The following is an 18,433-nucleotide window of genomic DNA, read 5'->3' on the forward strand; positions in this document are numbered from 1 at the left end:
AACTTGAGATATTAAGAAAACTGTTAAGCAGTGACTTATTACTACTCCGAGGATAAAACCCACCATAAAATAAGGGCCATTTCATACATGACATATTTTATACATAGAGGGAATCTCCAGTTGGGAAAATACTTACTTTCCTTACAAATTAAATTTTGTGAAAACATTTTAAAATCAGGAGTAATTAGGCTATCAAGAGCCAATGCTGTGTAATTGCTTTAAGTGTTGAATTACAATTTTGGGAGACCTCCTCAGCCATGGAAAATCAAAGTCTCTCACCCTTAGAGGAAAGCAATGGGAAACTTCCTATAAACAGGGCAAGAAAATCCCTATGATAGATTTGATTTAGGGTTGACATAAGTGAGAAACAACAAAATTAAGCTTTCACTTGTGTTGCAAAATATGGAAAATAAAAATGTGGTGTGACTTAATGCCATGACAATGAGGTTTGACAGTGCCTTTACAGTGAAGCTGTGTGCAACATATAATCCTAGAGCAGATTCCACATGGACAGCACTTAGTGATATTTGTACTGTACCTGCTCTTGTCTCTATATATGTATCTCCATTTTTAAATGTCCTTGTTTTGGGGTGCAGCCTAACGCCTTGTTTCATGCCACGCTGAGACATTTGGCTTCCTTGAAAAAGTAGAAGATGGTGCCCTCATTCCACACATAGAAACCAGCTGGACTGGCAGTTAACTCTTATTTGAACATGGGTCCACTACAACTGAGGGCAGCAGGTGGGCTTAGGGAGCAGAAAGCAGGTCATGGGGCATACAGCTCTGTTTGTAACAACTGCCATGACTTTACCCCCAAAGTATCTTCTGCCTGAGGTCGACCCCTCACTCTGCCTGATAGTAGAGATGGACTTGAGAAGAGTGCCATTTTGACTTGCTAAATATATTCCACCTTTGACAGAATATATTCCATCTTCTTCCTCCCCTCCCCCAAAAAACTCATTTTACATATTTGATCTCATTTAGTATTTAAGGTGAGGAATCTTCCAGCTCTGGATTCCTTTTACCTGTTCCCTTTATCTCTGGCTAATGCTATCATTGCTATGTTCTATATTTGGATCCCAATGTGGTGCCTCCCCCCACCTTCACAACTCAACAGACAGCAATAATCCCATAAACACATGATGTGTCCGTGCGGGCTTATTTTTGTCCTTTAATTGCTACCTCTCCATGTGCTGACTTAATTATCTCAGCATGGAGGCATAATGAGGGAAAGAGAGCAGAATCAGCTTCAGGATTACATCTTTGGGAAAGGTGGGTAACTGATCACAGGACTCTAGTGATGAAAGCAACAGAGTGTTGGGCCGTTGGGCCTCAGAACAAGATTGCTACCTGCGAATTACAAGGAAAGATTATTCATTACTGTTTGTGAGTCTCTTTGAACAAGAACAAGACTTTTAGCTAAAATGGGGAAGGGAGGAATGCACCTGTGGAGGCATGCTCTCCTCCAATGCTTCCTTTTGCATTTTAAAAATTTTACATACTCTAAACCCTTAGTGTAAACCACTAAGGTCAAAACTTACATAAGTCAGGTGGTCACACTTAACTTCTCCACACCTTCTTCAGCTAAGCACTGCACATTCCAGCCTTGGGAGGAGAAGAGGAACAGAGAATAGGAAGAAGCCAGCAGCTCCCCTGAACAGCTCCTCTTTTTTGGCACAGCTCCCCAACACCATCCTCACCATCTGAACTGCAGCTGGCAATGCCAAAGAGACCCAGTTGCAGGTCCACTTCTGTATGTGACAAAGGGCAGGTACACGTGTGCGGGATAATCTTTTAAACACAAAGAGCCAAATACTTTTCCAATAAGGTTACATCTTTAAAAAAGAAAAAAAGAAGAAGAACCACATGACAAGCAAAATATATTAGTACTGTAAAGGTTATTCTATGTGTAGGAATAAAATAGCTGAGATTACTTAGAACGAAAGGAGAGAAAGCCTAAGACGTCTTGGGCTTGGGAAAATGTGATTTGGGTGGAGGGGGAAGAAGCAATAAATATAGTAACATGCTGTTTCTCATGCATTTGCACCAATTTGACACTTCCTACATCTATATCTAAATCTACATCTATAGCTAATCTGCTTTTGTGTTGCTTCTTGGAAATGATTTGTCACTCCCATTTTGTTTCTCGTCTGCGTAGCTTCATGGTTACTCTGAACCGTTCTTTCCCCATCTTCATGGTGCTGGCTTGGATCTACTCCATTTCCATGATAGTAAAGAGCATCGTGCTGGAAAAAGAAATGAGACTGAAGGAAGCCATGAAGAACAGGGGAGTCACTAATGGAGTGATCTGGTTCACATGGTTCCTAGACAGTTTTATCATGATGGCTGTGAGCACATTTCTCCTGACTGCACTCATTATGGTAAATATCACCTCAGGGTGGGAGTTGTTACATGTTTCCCCAGACGTGCCATTTTACACTTGCTCTGCAGATATAGCCAGGAAACAATGGGAGCTATACATAAGAAAAGGAGGAAGCATGCTGGAGGTCTGGCCTCTTCTGAGCACGTAGCAGCAGGCACATTCCTTTAAGGAGCCCCCAAAGGCAGCATCAGTGCTTGACAGAGACTGATAAATTCAATCCTGAGACTCACAAGATTGCCTTCCTGACAGTGCCTCAGGTTGGATTAGGCTTGACAGGTCACGTTCTAAACATTGCATTCACTCCAAGAATGCCTCTAAAACAGAGGCTCTACACACACACACACACACACACACACACACACACACACACACACACTTTGTAAACATGGTTTTGCAACCTCTTCTAAAGACACTGTGTATTTCCTTCCCTCATAGATTTTCGTGGTATTAAAATATTCTTTAGACTGACCCTTAGATTTTTGGTATTGTAGTTCCATTTCTTCATACTGAGTGTGGACCTCACTGTTTGTTATTGTTGTTGTTTTGTTTTTGCTGGTCCTAGACTTAAACATATTTTACAGCTTGATGTTATCTTAGATAAAATCAGATGCACTTTTCAGCTTGCTCTTCCCATTTGTTTAATATAAAGTGCTCTTTTGATTATATTGTTGTGAGCTACTGTGTTCTAAAGAGGAAAAATTACTGATAACAGTGAACCTGAAGATTGGAATCTTACTAAAGTATAAATACTTCTAAATTAGCAGAGCTGATTTTAATGGGGGGAAAGTATTCACTGTTCCAAAACACACTGCAGAAATAATCCAGTTCAAGACTGCTTTAATTGCCCTGGCTCAATGCTAGGGAATTCTGAGAAATGTAGTTTTGTGAGACATTGAACCTTGTCAGAGAGTTCTGATGCCACAATAAACTACAATTCCTAGAATTCCCTAGCACTGAGCCAGGGCAGTTAAAGTGGCCTCAAACTGGATCACTTATGCAGTGTGTTTTAGAACACTGTTTACTACCTTTTGTAAGCCTGTGTTAGTACCTGAACTGATAGGAGATATCAACTTTGCCATCCTGGGTTGGTCTGGCCAGGCATTTCTATAGTTATTGCTTCACATTTGGTACTACTGTGTAGTGATTACGTGTTAGTTTTGCTTGCATACAGCAACAGGGGTGGTGTTATTTCTCTCCCTTTCCTCTGGACTGAGTCAAACTTCCTGCTCAGAGTTCAGACTGCTGTATCCAGTATATTTTTCTTAGGCTGCATCTGCACTGCATAAATAATCTGGTTTGATGCCACTTTAATTGCCATGGCTCAATGCTACAGAATTCTGGGAACTGTAGTTTGTTGTGGCACCAGAGTTCTTTCTTGGCAAGATTTGTTCAGAGGAGGTTTGCCATTGCCTTCTCCTGAGGCTGAGAGTCTGTGACTTGCCCAAGGACTATTCTGAATATGCATTACTTCTTCTTCTTCTTCTTCTTCTTATTATTATTACTATTATTATTATTATTATTTGGCTAGATTTTTGTGCCCCACCAGTTTAAATAAGTCCCAGGCTAATTCCTTCAGATGTGTTGGACTACAATTCCTGTTGCAACTCTTGTGCTGGTTTGGAACACTGGAAGCAGCTATCTAACACATCAGCCTGATAGTAAACCTGATTTTTCCAACCCTCTTTTTCTGTGACTAGTTGTCTAGGTGAGAGAAAAGAGATGAATAGTCAGAGTTTGTTCTGATAATTCAGTCTTTGGGACTACAGTCGTCCCTAATAATTCATGAACTTGGAATTCACAAATTGGGTAATTTGCAAGGTCTCTCCTGATCCCTTTCATGCCTGGAACAGTTGATCCAGTCATCAGAGGGGTCAGGAGAGACCTCACGTGGCCCCTTCTACCTTCCCTACGATGCCCAGTTTGGGTGATCCAGGCATGGCAGAGGTGGAGAAAGACCCCTGTGGCACCCCTACCATGCTTGGATCGGTTGATCCAGGAATGACGGTTGGAGAAAGACCCTGTGGGTCCCCTCCGTCCCCTTGTCATGCCTGTATCACCCGATCAAGGCATGGCAGGGGTGTTGAAATACCCCGTAGGTCCCCTTGGGTCCCCTCCAGACCCCTGACATGCTTGGATTGGGTGATCCAAGCATGGCAGAGGTCTGGAGGGGACAGTAAGGGTCTTTCTATACCCCTGCCATGCCTGGATCACCCAATCCAGGCATGGCAGAGGTCGAGAGGGGACCTGTAAGGGCCCTCTCATGGGGGGATGGATTATTCACAATGTTTCCATATTTGTGGGGGCCTTCACTCCTAACCCCCGTGAACATGGAGGGATGACTGTATTTTAATGCATTCCCTTCCAGGGATAAAAGCATCAGTTGAATTTATGTATAGTGTGGGATAGTGATTTGAGTGTTGGACTATGACCCTGGAGACCAGGGTTCGATTCCCAGCTTGGCCATGAAATCCATTGGGTGACTTTGGGCAAGTCACATGCTCAGCCTCAGAGGATGGCAATGGCAAACCTCCTCTGAACAAATCTCGCCAAAACCCCCACAAAACCCAACCCTGTGATAGGTTCACCTTAGTGTTGCCGTAAGTTGGAAATACTTGAAGACACAACAACAACAAGGAAAATATCCAGAGCTCTAATCATAACTCTGTAAATGTTACAGCAGTCTCTTGCACTAGCAAATATTTCAGCACCTTCCATGAATATTGCAGCACCACATTGGCAACACACACAACGGACAGAGCAAAGCACTACATCTTCCATTCAGCCATGGACAACCATTGGGTGACCTTGGGCAAGTCATAGTCTCTTAGCTTTAGAAGGAGGCAGTGGCAAACCTCTTCTGGATAAACCTTGCCAAAAAAAAAATCCTGTAGTGGGGTCACCATAACTTGGAGTTGTCTTGAACACACATAACAATAACAACTCAAATGATTGTAGCATGAATGCTCAAACACTTTATGGGTAATTATGAACAAGAAAATACCATTGACAAAAGAATGACCTCTGGTGTACACTAAATGGAAATAAGTGATTAATTGGATATTTTATTTTTCTTTCCCTTCCCTTTTCCAATGCAGTATGGCAATGTGCTTCATTACAGCAACCCTCATCTCCTCTTTCTGTTCCTGTTGACCTTCACATCTGCCAGTATCATGGAGTGCTTCTTGCTGAGTACCTTTTTCTCCAAGGCTAATATGGCAGCCGCTTGTAGTGGAGTCATCTACTTCACTCTCTACTTGCCCCACATTGTCTGCTTTGCATGGCAGGATCGTCTGACTGCTAACATCAAGATTATGGCAGTAAGAAACCTTTCTCCACATCACTCTTTCTCTGCAGCCTACAGAATTTTTGTCACATATTCCTAACCCTTTCAAGCACTCTGTTTATTTTTTAAAAAATATGTAAGCAGCTGTTGAGGCTCAGTGCTTTCATTCCTGGTTGTCTTCATAAAATTGCAGGATTGGGAGTAACCCACAAGAACATCTAGTGACTAGCTCAGTCCCTTGTTGATACAGGAAATCTATTGCTAGTCTACAGCCTCCCTGATGGTGACCATCCTACATAATCCTACTTCATAGTAAAAGATGGCTCAAGTTAAGCATTAAACATCTGGCACATTTTGTGCCACAGAAAGCTAAATTATAGAACCTGGATAACTTGAGCAAATGTGTAGCATGTTTACATTTTTTTGCATCGCTTATTTTTTATTATTTTGACATCAAAATAACCTCAAAACATGGGAAAAGGATATACTGTGAGTACAAAGTGTATAATTATATAGTTATATGTAAGATCAAGTTATATGCAAGAGATCAATAAAAAAAGAAAAATAATTTCAATAGGTTTCTCAACTTTGATGTGAATTTTTGTTTATTTGTAAAGAGATGCATTCAAAGCCCTGCCAGGAGAGGCTGAATATCTGTTCTTTTACCTCTACACAAGGACTGCATTTCCCCTTTCACTAAAAGGAGTTAGATGCCCTCTGCTCATGGCTATGGCTGCATCTTCACTGCAGAAATAATACAGTTTGATACCATTTTAACTGCCATGGTTCAACACTATGGAATCTTGGGATTTCTAGTTTGTTGTGGCACTTCAGATCTTTGGCAGAGAAGGCTAAGTATCGCAGAAAACTACAAATTCCAGAATTCCATAGCATTGGGCCTTGGCAATGAAGTTAAAGCAGTGTCAAACTGCATTACATCTGCAGTGCAGATGCAGTCCATATCTTCAGAATCCTCTTTTGAAACAGAACTCTCTTCAGTATGGCCAGTGGCTATGCTAGTGAAAGAATTATGGAATGCATAGCCTCCTAAAAAAAAGTATTTTTCTCAGTTCTATTTGGGAGCTAGTCCCATAGATGTACATAAATTCCTTCCTTCCAACCCTCCATCAACACACTAATTTCTTCCCGCTCTGAAGTTGAAAGTGAACCTCTGCCTGACATTGGATGGAAGCCACCAGAGAAACCTCCAGGAGGTAAAACATCCGTTATCTGATATCAGATCACCTTATCTAAGGCTGAGGCATCATTTACAACCTTGGGTGGGATTCTGTGTGCTGGGAAATGTTCCCAAGAACCATAGGGTTGCAGTGTCCAATTGATATTTCTAAAGGGCTGAGTGCAAATGACTTCCCAAGATTTGGTAGTAAAATTAGGAGGAAAGGAGCTTTTTCTCCAATATTCCCAGTAGTGGGGATGGGAAGGCAGAATTCTCCAGTACTGCATTAGAAACACAAACAAGAAACTGCATAACATTAATAGAAAAGGTATTTTTTAAGTGGTTGACCTAGTTCTCGAAGAAGTAGAATAAGCTCCAGTTAAACAGAGTGCAGGTTTTGCAGGGACAGTATCAATTAATCCACTTTTCTAGTTGCTTTTAAAATGTCATACTTTCCCAGTTTTTCCTGAGCTTACTTCACTTAATGTAAAGAGTTCAATGTGCAAAAGTAGTTTGCACTGAATCAACACAGCAGGGGGAAGCGGAAAGGAGGGGGCAGAATCTTGCCCTTCCCAGTTGGCTCAGGCAAAAACAAACTTGTACAACAGCTCCTGCCTTGTGTGTTCTTCCTCAGTACAGTAGTACCTTTTGTCATCTTGATTGTGTTCTGATGTTGCTTGGCTACATACATCCTGCTTTTCATCTGTGAAATGTTGGAGGGTATGTATGCTTAGGATAGCAGCCTAATCTATCATAGTGACCAGATTGTGTTAGAACTAGAACAGAGTTTGAGTTGAGAGGAATAACAAAACGAAATGTAGATATTATTTTTCATTTGACTTTGTTTGTTTCCTTATGCAATTCAAACATAATACTTATAATCTGTGGGAAAAGATAGATACTCTTGAAATTGCAGTATTACCCTGAACCCAATATTAAACCCAATACATTTAAATATAATGGAGTCTTTTGACACAGTGTTATACAAAACTGGATTTTAAATAAATCTGATACATAAAGAAATATAAGTAAACAACTGGAGTTATTACCCAAAGCACACAAATTCCCCCCTTCCATGTTACCTATCAATGATCTCTCTTTCTCTATACATTTCTTAAAATAAGCAGTGTTTTAATGTAGAAACAATGTATATGGTTTAGCTAGAGGAAAGCAAAAATAAAGGCATACACAAAGAAGGTGCATACATGTAGAAATTCTGAAGTTAGTTGTAAGCATTCTCACCAAAAAAAAAAAAAAAAGGAAGATAAGTAGATTGGCCACCACTAAATTCTGAGAAACTAAATAAAGAAAAAGCAGTGTGGTGTAGAATTCAAAGATGTAGCCATGTTAATCTGTAGAATCAGTACATGGAGAGATCTTTTAGCACCTTTGAGACTATCTGAAAGAATGAAACTGGCAGTGTGAGCTTTTGTAGACATCACTCTACTTCCTGAGATGCATTCATTTATGCATCTGAGGAAGTAGATTGAAGTATACGAAAGCTCATGCTGCCAATTTCTTTCTTTCAGTTAATCTCAAAGGTGCTACAAGATCTCTCCACAGAATGGTGTAATGGTTTGAACACTGGACTATGACTCTGGAGACCAGGGTTTGAATCCCTGCTAAGCCATGAAAACCCACTGGGTGATCTTGGGCAAGTCACACATCCTCAGCCCCAGAAAACCCTGTGATAGGTTCACCTTCAGGTCACCATAAGTTGAAGGACTTGAAGGCATGCAATAGCAACTATTTTTAACAGGTGCTTCCCACTTTCATTCATTTGTATGACATATGTTAATTACTTAGTAAGAGTTATTTCCACTCTTTTGCCATTCCCCTAGCTGATCTCATGTCATTTGCCTTTCTTTTTCAGAGCTTGCTCTCACCAGTGGCTTTTGGATTTGGCACAGAATACTTGTCACGATATGAAGAGCAAGGACTTGGGCTACAGTGGGATAACATTGGAAACAGCCCTCTGGAAGGAGATCAATACAGTTTCTTGTTTTCTATGGAGATGATGCTCTTTGATGCTTTTATGTATGGATTGCTTGCTTGGTACTTGGACAATGTATTCCCAGGTATGGCTGTCACTTTGGTGCACCATTTAAATAAAAGTGGCCACACTGATATGTTCAAGGACAAAAGAAGTTAAAGATATAATTAATTTTATTTAGCATAGTAATAAATATAGTTATAGTTAGAGATTGACTAATCAAACATATTTAAAAACCCAGAATCATATATATACAGTCCCTAGGCACAATGAGAAGGAAAGCTGGGATTTGGAAGTCAAACTTTATCTAGGTTCTCAAGTGCTAGATCAGCGGTGCCAAAGAGGTAAAGCTTGGCTGGCTGAGATGGATGAGGTGACCTCTCCGCTAGTCCTACAAACACACCACCTGATTATAAGCACTTCATTCACTGCTCTGTAGATGATCCCAAAGACTAGCTATAAGGTTTATTTTATAACAGGGAAAGTGATTCCTTCAGGGAGAGAAACTAGGAATTCCCCACAGTTCAAGAAACTTGTCTAGCCACATATTATATGTCTTGGAAACCCAAAACAAAGCAGCACAAAAGATCTTATCTATAGAATGAAAGCTCACACCTCATCACTGCCTTTCAGCTAAGACAGTTTTCCAAAATCAATGTTGCTTAGTGCAAGGCTATTTCTGGGTCACGAACAAGAAAACTTTGTGTAGAAAGTACTACAATATGTTCCAGCTCAAGAAACTTTCATATCTATCCAAGGCAGAAATAGATACAGCCTTCTCCTTTGCTCAGTTCACCAATGAAAGGAATAAAAGAAAAACATCCTTAGTTGAGAAATATCTGGGCTCAGATCAGAATTTTGGGGGCTCAGAATGCAAGTCTGAAAGAAGAGGCAAGTTTTATAAAACTCTGAGTTAAAATCCAAGGTGAAAAATAACTTCTATCCTAATCTGCAAAGCACCCTCCCTTCCAGTATCCTGGTGTCAAAACACCCCCTTCTTTTCCTAGAGACCTACTGACTAGTGTTAAGAGCAATGCAAGCTGAAAAGGAAAGAAGAAGGTCTACTGTCCCCATTTTTACTTCCTTGGTGAACAGTAGTGTAGTGTGTCAGAGTGAAACTCCATGGAGGTTACAGTTTTCCCAAGGGCTACTAATCATGCAGAAAGGGAAAAAGGGGAACTTTATCTAGAAGAGCTTCTTCATATCTGGGATTTTGGAATAATATTTGAGATGAAGATTTGCATGCAAGAATCGAGAGTCTAAACAGTGCTGTAATGATGTGTAGTGATAAATTGGTTTAAAGACTGTATAGTTCAACTTTCCTCAACCTGATGTCCTCCACATATGTAAGACTACATCCTATCATTATACTGATATTATAGGAGCTGTAGTTTTAACCCATCAGGAGATGCTGTGTTGGGGGAAATTGATGCAGCTGTTACAAAATTAGCTGGGAAGTCCCCATTTCAGGGTTTGCTTCTTTTCCCATTTACAGTCTGTCTAATAAGTATTCAACTCTCCCCAGGCTGGGAATAATTTAATTCCTTAATTAAATTTAATTTTTAGTTTTGAAAACAAAGTCATCTGGAACCACATGGAATGTGTTTATTCTTTTCTCCCTCCTCTGACTGAAAAAAAGAAAAGAAACTGAAACATAATCTTGAGAGCTGAGACTGGTTTTTAAGCACTGTAGTGGGTGGCTGTGCTTTGTTCTAACTTCTAATGTTGCAGCGAAGTTTGTTGCTAATGAAATGCCGAGTAATTATTGCAGTGCAAGATTTGCATAGACGAGGTTCTTCCCCATGGCAAAATACAAAGAGCTTACGCACCGTACCAACTTGTTTTTATTTCAGGAGACTATGGGATACCATTGCCTTGGTATTTCCCTCTGCAGCAGTCTTACTGGCTTGGGTCAGGGCACTCAAAGGCTGAGAAAACAACAACTGTGGATGGTGAGTTATGTGAAAAAAATTGTGTTCAAAAATAACTTAAGAACCATTGATCCGTTCAGAGGCAAATGCACTCTTGCATTCATTATGGAAGCCATTGAAAAGATTAGACACAGACATACAGTGGGAATCTGAGCAGGTGGCTTTGAACTCTGAGTGGCCCACTGTTATTAAAGTGCTGTTGGAAAATGAGTCAGTGCTTGGTCTGAAACCTTTATAAAGCATGCTGGAATTAACGGGTGGCATGGGACTTGAGTGTCTCCTACTGGCATGCCTATGATTGCTGACAAGGACTTTTATGACATCAGGGCAGAATATACCTATGATTGAACAGAATGTGATTCTGATCTTAACTGGGCTGCCACTGGGGTAACTCTTTACTCTGATGTCACTGTTTGCACAACTCCTTTGTCATCCTTCCACAAGTGGGACCATACTATTCATGTATCACAAGAAGGTGCTACATTTGGCCCAGAACACAAAAAATACCAGCAAGTTTGCAAGAGGTATATTTGTACTATGCTTGGTACTGCAGTTCTCCTACCTGGATATGATTTTCTGGGTAGGACACTAAATTATAAGAAGCAGCTAGACTCTCTGTGGACTCTTGGCTAGAATTTTGGCCATATATTCAAAAGCAGCATGCCTAAGACAGGGGTGGGGGAATTCTGCCCCCCTGATGTTCTTGAATTCTAATGCTTAACATCCCCAACTATTGTCCTTGAAAGGAATCCATACCTTAGACCTAGTAGGTAAAGAAGCAATATACATTTGGAGAGCCACAGGTCCTCCAGCTATATAATATGCCATCTTTAGCCTCTGATATATCAAAGGATGCACACACTACATCTTAGATACAGAATTGGGTCTCACAAATTAACTGTGTAGGAGGTGCTCTAGACTGGTTTGGTACGAATGCATAAGAACAATGGTAAATCTAAAGACCAGGTTTCACTAAAAGAACTCTCTGGTCACCCAGCTCCATTTTTTTTGGACCAAAAGATCCAAAATCCCCAACGGAGCATGCTCACTCACTATGAGGTCAGAAGTGTTTCTGGAAATTGTAATATAAGCTATAGCATTACAAGCTCTGTCTTCATTGTTTTATCAAAGAATTAGACTACCTTGGTAATTCTGACGTTTGGAATAGATTCATAAATGTACTTTTTCTTTGGGGTTTGTTTATTCAGCATTCACAAGAACCATAGTAACACTTAGTGGCTATACCATAGAGAAGGGAAAAGAAAGGCTTCTCTTTGCATAGTCCTTCTGCTCCTCTCCCTTCTCACATAATAGTGCATCAGCCATGACAGGCCGTTCGCATCAAATTCTCAGCAGATGAAGGCACTTCTGGGCCAGCAGGGGACTAATCCTCTCTCTAAACACTCTGAAACCTCTCCCACCAGCATCATCCCAATCTCTACACATGTTAGGGTCACAGCAAAAGAGGCAGCAACATTGTTCCTTTGAAAAGGATTTTCATTTTGTTGCAGTCTCAGCTGAAAGTACAGCTTTCCCACTGGACATACTGTGAGAGGAATTCTGAAGGACAGAGGATAAGTCTGGTTATTCCTATTGACATCTCTTCTATTTTCTGGCTTCCAAAATAAACATATGTTGGAATGATACTGCAAAACTTCAAACAACTTTTGGAAAGTTTAGGAAAAGCTTATTGGAAGACATTATTGAGATAGAATAAGATGCCATTTTTAATTTATTTTGTTTTATTTTATTTTTGTGGATTAATTACTTTAAAAGAGGTTCTGTAGCCTTTGGTGTCTGAAAAGGTCTTTAGATTCAGAGAGAAAAAACAAGGACATTTGCTAGAAAGCATAATTTAAAATGTTACAACAAAGCATCTAATACAGTATATCATTCATCCATATCATGCCTGTGATCTGCATGGCCATCCCCACCCACCTTTTGTGTGTGTGTGCTTTTGATGCCCTACAGTGGCAGCTAAATTTCTGCAACTAAATTTTAGGATGCTAGAAGTGCTTATAGCTGGGCAACAAGGGATGCAGTGACAAGATGTGCACGTTGCTGTAAAGGCACACAGTGAGTCCCCCTCCCCAAATTTTTAAATTTGAAAATATGGTATGGTGGTTCCCATGTTAGAAGGTATGGCCCCTAGCAGATTTTTTGGGGGAGCGGGAGCAAGTCCCCACTCACTCATGCCCACTTTGGAATTACCATTTTGTTAGTGTTTTATTGGTTCACCTGATTTTTTTATTATTATTTTTTACACACTGGCTCACTATTAGTGAGACAACTGAATAAACCTGAATAGTCCAGGTGCTTTGTCCTACCACTGCCTATAGGTAAGTGATATGATGACAAGTAGCTAGCACCAATATCTAGTCCTTGACTGTAATCCATGGAAGATAAAATAAAATAAAAAAATAAATTTTTTATTTTTATACCGCCCTTCCAAAGATCAGGGCGGTTAACAGCATAATAAAACAGTAAAAAACACAAAATATACATCAAGATTAAAACGAATACAACAAGAAAGAATAAAAACCCCGTTAGCCAGTCCTCATGCCAAAAAAAGAAGATATTTCATGACATACGTTTTAGTCTTTAATATGCCAGAAAACGAATGTAACCATCACCTTGTAAGTGTTAACAAGGAAGGGACCCTGTGAAAGCTCACAACAGATATGTAAAGATGCCTGAAGGAGCAACAGCTGTCCCAGTACTTACTGGTTGGAGATGAATGTTCAGATCTACTTCCTTCCCCCTTTCTCCTTTGGCTGAGAAATGAAGAAAGGAGAAAGAGAAGAAGACGATATATTTAATGGAAATAGGTGGAGACCCTAATGTGTTCCAGTTTGGCTACAAGCACAACGAAAGTGAAAAGTGCAAAGACAAAGAGCACTATAGCATGTGGTCCTTTTGAGTAGTTTGTTGTGCCATTTGTAGTCAAAAGTTAACAAAACAGAGACATAAAATTGTAGGAGAGTCAGACACACCCTGATCACTGAAGCAGTAAGACAGCTATGAATCCAACACATAGCTAAATAGGAAACAACTTCATAGTGAGAATACCAGACATAGCTCAGTATTATCATCTAGGCTTTATTTTACAACAAGATTTAGGAACGAAACTTCCTTTTGGCTTTGTTTGAAATCCTAGTTCTTTAATTAAGAAGATACTTCAGCCAGACAGATACTTAGCCCTAAACTTTGTTAGACAAATATAGTCAAAAGTCCTAGGCATTTGGTGGTTTACATAACTATTTTCTTTATTTTGAAAGAGCTACAGTATATTCAACCAAGCATACGTTATGGAGATCTTGCCCCCATTCCTAAGCTATCTTTTCTGAAAAGCTGCTTTTTAAATTAAGACTGAAATGTTCAGTTTTTGTTTGGGTAACAACAGTCCAAGAATTTATTTATTTCTTTTTAAATGGTTTCTTGGTGCAGCATCATTATATAGGATGACCATTAAACAGTCAGTGGTCTGTTAGTGGCTTCTTCTGAGTAGAGGAGAAATATGAACATATCCCAGGTAGGCAGAAGAAGGAAGGTGCATATTTGCTTCCAAGATCCTTAAAATTTATCATTTCTTAGTTGGATACCATATTCTCTTCATCCTATAGCGATGAGCATCCTGCAATAAAATCTGTAGAAGAAGACAATAAAATTTCAGCTATGTCAACCACAGGATTCTTTAGGGTGAAGTGTCCACTGAGAAGAATTTTGTTCTTAAAATAATGGCTCTCTGTGCTTCCTGTTTAGAGGAGCCAGTCACCAACAATGAGGAAATTCAACAAAGAACACAAGAAAAGGACTTATGTCCTAATTGAAAAGTATTGATGTGAACTTAGAAATTATAGTATTACTATTGTTTAAATAGAAATGGAGAGCAGGGAAGATTATGATTGGATGACTTGTGTTCTTGCTCATTTTACTGTCCAGGTACTAATTGTTGACTGGCAATTTCAAAGCTCTTCCTCTCCTTTCTTAGGGTTCTTTATCTTTACACTGGGCTGGGACTAGACAACCTTAAAAAAATAGAGACTTATCTTCTGATATCCTTTGTAAGACAGGCCAGTTCCTACATATGGCCAGGCTATTGCTGCTGTTGTATTGACTTCAGCATTTTACAGGCAGGATTGTGGTATATAGAAAGTCTATGTTCTTAAAATAAACTAATCTTTAAGACCCTGCAAAGAACAAGTGTTCTATTTTGTAACAATGTTTGTCATCTGATTTGAGGCTTAGTTATGGCTGTCCCTTAAAATAACTTTACTTTTGATTAACCTAGACAAAAGTTCAGAGAAGGAAGGCAATGTGGACATGAAGGACGAAGAAGAAGAAATGAGCCAAAGCTTGGCTACTGAGCCTAACAAGGGAGAGGACAAGACTGACAGCCAGAAGAAGGATGGTAAAGAAAACAAATGTAAACACAAAAGAAAAAAAGAGTGTGACCAGCAAGGGAAACCTGAGACAGAGGCAAAAGACAAAGATGAAATTCCTAGTAAGGAGAGAGAGGAGCGGAGTAATCGCGACTCATTTTGTGTTATACATTTGAAGTTTAATGTGCTTCTTTGTTTCCAGTCCATTTGTTTCTCTGTGTGCAGTGTGAATAACTACAGAGTGATGTAGCAAAATATGAAGGGATGTACCTTTATTGTTCAAGGACTGTTCCTAACACAGTACAGGTATACCTCCATTAATGAAATAGATGTGTTTGTTGGTGTTAATTCTTTTTTAAAAAAATTGGGTGCAAATGGCACAGTTAACATGGAAAGAATACGGATAGATTCCTACACAACAAAAGGGAAGCATAATTGAATGATTTTCAGCAAACTTTTTATTCAGAATTAACAATTTGCATATATGAAATGTAACAAACAGGTCAGGGATGCCTTGCATAAGTAAAAAGAAACACTTTGATCCTCCTAGAGACCACTTGAAAGCTTCTTCCATAGATGATTTTTATCTTTGTTTCACCAGACTCCACTTTTCTTATGATTTTGATTTTGGTGGTCAAGCTTATAGATCTATATTTTTAACATGGTGACTGTGGGTGGTGAGGCAAGCACACCTGCTTTCCGCTTTTCTCTCTATTGATCCATGCTCAGTAAAGGATTCTGGAGACAGTTATTGTTTACTGCTTGTTACTGGGAAGTAGACACAGGATAAGGAGAAAATGTGGGGGCTGTGGGCATAAAAACATTTTGTAAAAAGGAGCTTCTTTGTCAGAGGCTTTGTTAACTGAGGTATGCATGTAATTGGCCATCATACAATTTTAAGGAATCCTGTCACTTATCCATTTGAGTAAGTCTTCTGTTCCTCTGTGTGTGTGTGTGTGAGAGAGAGAGAGAGAGAGAGAGAGCTTCCATTTAAGAAACCATCTTCTGAATGCCAAATATGTCTGAGAGTCAATTTGCACAGTTGGCAGAAGTAAGTAATAGTTCTTCCTTGCCTGTATCACCTGAGGATACAGGCACATGGAAGTTTCTCATAGCTCAGTGACAACCCATCCATGTAATATTAGATAGATATTGATTGATTTAAGTTATATCCTACTTTTTCACAGGACTAGGTCTCAAGGCAGGTCAGAACATGATTTTTTGTTTAGACAGACAGAATAGATAAATACGATAGACAGAAGAGTCTGTGTGTGTGTGAGAGAGAGAGAGCGAGAGAGAGAGAGAGAAATTGAAAAACAACTGACAGCTGGCATTACTATGAATAAAGAATCAGACATTTAGCTTCCAGCTGACATCACCAAAGAAGACAGAAGACAAAATATCTCATTCTTTATATATCTTACTTACCATTTCCAGTTATTTCATTAAATTTATAATCAGTTTTTACAGTTGATTGTATAATTCTGGGATCCAGGTTGTACTTTTTATGGTGCACTAACACACACACACACACACACACACTCACTCACTCGCACTTACACACATGCTAAACATGCTACTTTTGTATACCAAATTAAAAGACATGTCGCCATCTCAGCAACCACAAAAGAGCATGAGACAGCAACACAAGGCACAGCACTAGCCAACACCAGAGCCATGTGGTAGGCTTTCTCCAATATTTAATAAGGCCACACCCCTATAACTATAAAAGTAAATAAAAAGTATGGGTTACACGACAAAAGGAGTTAGGCAGCTCATCATTATGTTACAACTGTAACACTTGTTGATGTGACATGCTTTCAAGTTGACGCTGACTTTTGGCGACCCTGTCATAAAGTTTTCCTGACAAACTTTATTCAGAGGGGTTTGCCATTGCCGCCTTCTAAGGCCAAGAGTGGGTGACTTGTACAAGATCATCCAGTGGAGTTTCCCATACACAATCAGGAGTTCAGGCTCTGGTCTCCCAGAATCCAGCACTCAACTACACCATACTGATTGTTGCCATGGAGCATAGGTCTCAGTTGTTGTGAAAATAAATTAGTTACAAGTAATTTGTTATTTGTTAACTACAGTAGTTACATCTATGCTCTGCATCCTGTCAATTGCAATGGTAAAGCCAGGAAAAGCTTTACCCCTTCATTCTGCCAAATTTATTAAGAATCCTTCCCCCATCAGCCAACAGAAATAATAGCACTTTCCCAAACATGCTTTTGGAGCCTCATATACATGGCCAAACCAATGTGTTTGGGAGTTTTTACTTGTTAGTAATTAAACATTATGCATTGTGGATCCATGTCCCAACTGTTTCTGATATTTATGCATATATGGCATCACTACTATCATTGTTGTTTTAACATTTGGTGGTATATACCAATGCTGTCCTTTAAATTACCTATCAGTACCTCTTAATGTTGACATCTGTATGCAAATGTACTAGCACCTGCACACCACTAGCAGCAAATACTGACCGTCCTCTCTCAAAGTAGAAGAGAAGGAAGAAAATCAGGGGAGTGATGTTTGCTAGGGTCTGTGGCTCTCCATTCTTACCTGTGCCCATGAGCGTACCAAGGAGAACAAAACTTCCCAGTAATAAATACAAAATATACATTCCAGTGGCATCATTAGGGTTGGCATCACTTGGTGCAGTAACTCTTCCCTAGACATATACCCATTCACCTCCTCCTAGATCACATCATACAGAATCCTTAGTATTTTTTTGTACAGTACACCCACAAGCTCTCCATACACAGATTTGAGGTTACGTGGATGGCAAGCCCTAATATGGTGACTGGAGTACTGATAGGTAATTTAAAGGACGGCATTGGTGTATACCACTAAACATTTCTTCCAGGGGTTCCCATAAAAGACCTCTACTCAGCAGCTCATCTGTGATCCAGAACCTTCACGCATGAGGAAATGGTAGCTACTCATGCAGGCAAAGGTTAACTTCTACCCAAAGAGACTTCCAATGTAACTGTGTAGCTTAGGGGCAGAACAGACAGCCAGGGAGGAGCGGCCAGAGGCAGTGATCAGGTTGGGACTGCAGTAGCCACATGGCTACTGCCGCTGGTCCCAAGCCACATGCCACAGTAGCTGAATTAAAATGGCTCTTTTTTGATCCAGTCCTTTGGACCAGATCACAGCATTGGAGCAGCTTCTGGCTGCTTTGGTGGGGTGCGTCATCAATGCCACACCCCCAAAGTGGCTGAAATCTGCTTCATTTGACCTGTGTGTTTCAGGCCTAAGTCTTTTCCATTGGAAAT

General features: G+C 39.9%; 1 protein-coding gene across 1 annotated transcript in view; it reads left to right on the forward strand.

The window, feature by feature from the left end:
• Positions 1-18,433, forward strand: part of ABCA4 (ATP binding cassette subfamily A member 4) — a 121,624-nt gene that overhangs the window by 54,384 nt on the left and 48,807 nt on the right. Inside the window, 5 exon segments of the mRNA XM_042463556.1 lie at positions 2,159-2,381; positions 5,479-5,700; positions 8,717-8,921; positions 10,690-10,788; positions 15,059-15,271. Of these exon segments, the coding sequence (XP_042319490.1) occupies positions 2,159-2,381; positions 5,479-5,700; positions 8,717-8,921; positions 10,690-10,788; positions 15,059-15,271 (962 nt within the window).

The sequence above is a fragment of the Sceloporus undulatus genome, chromosome 4, assembly GCF_019175285.1.
Source record: "Sceloporus undulatus isolate JIND9_A2432 ecotype Alabama chromosome 4, SceUnd_v1.1, whole genome shotgun sequence".
NCBI lineage: Eukaryota > Metazoa > Chordata > Lepidosauria > Squamata > Phrynosomatidae > Sceloporus > Sceloporus undulatus.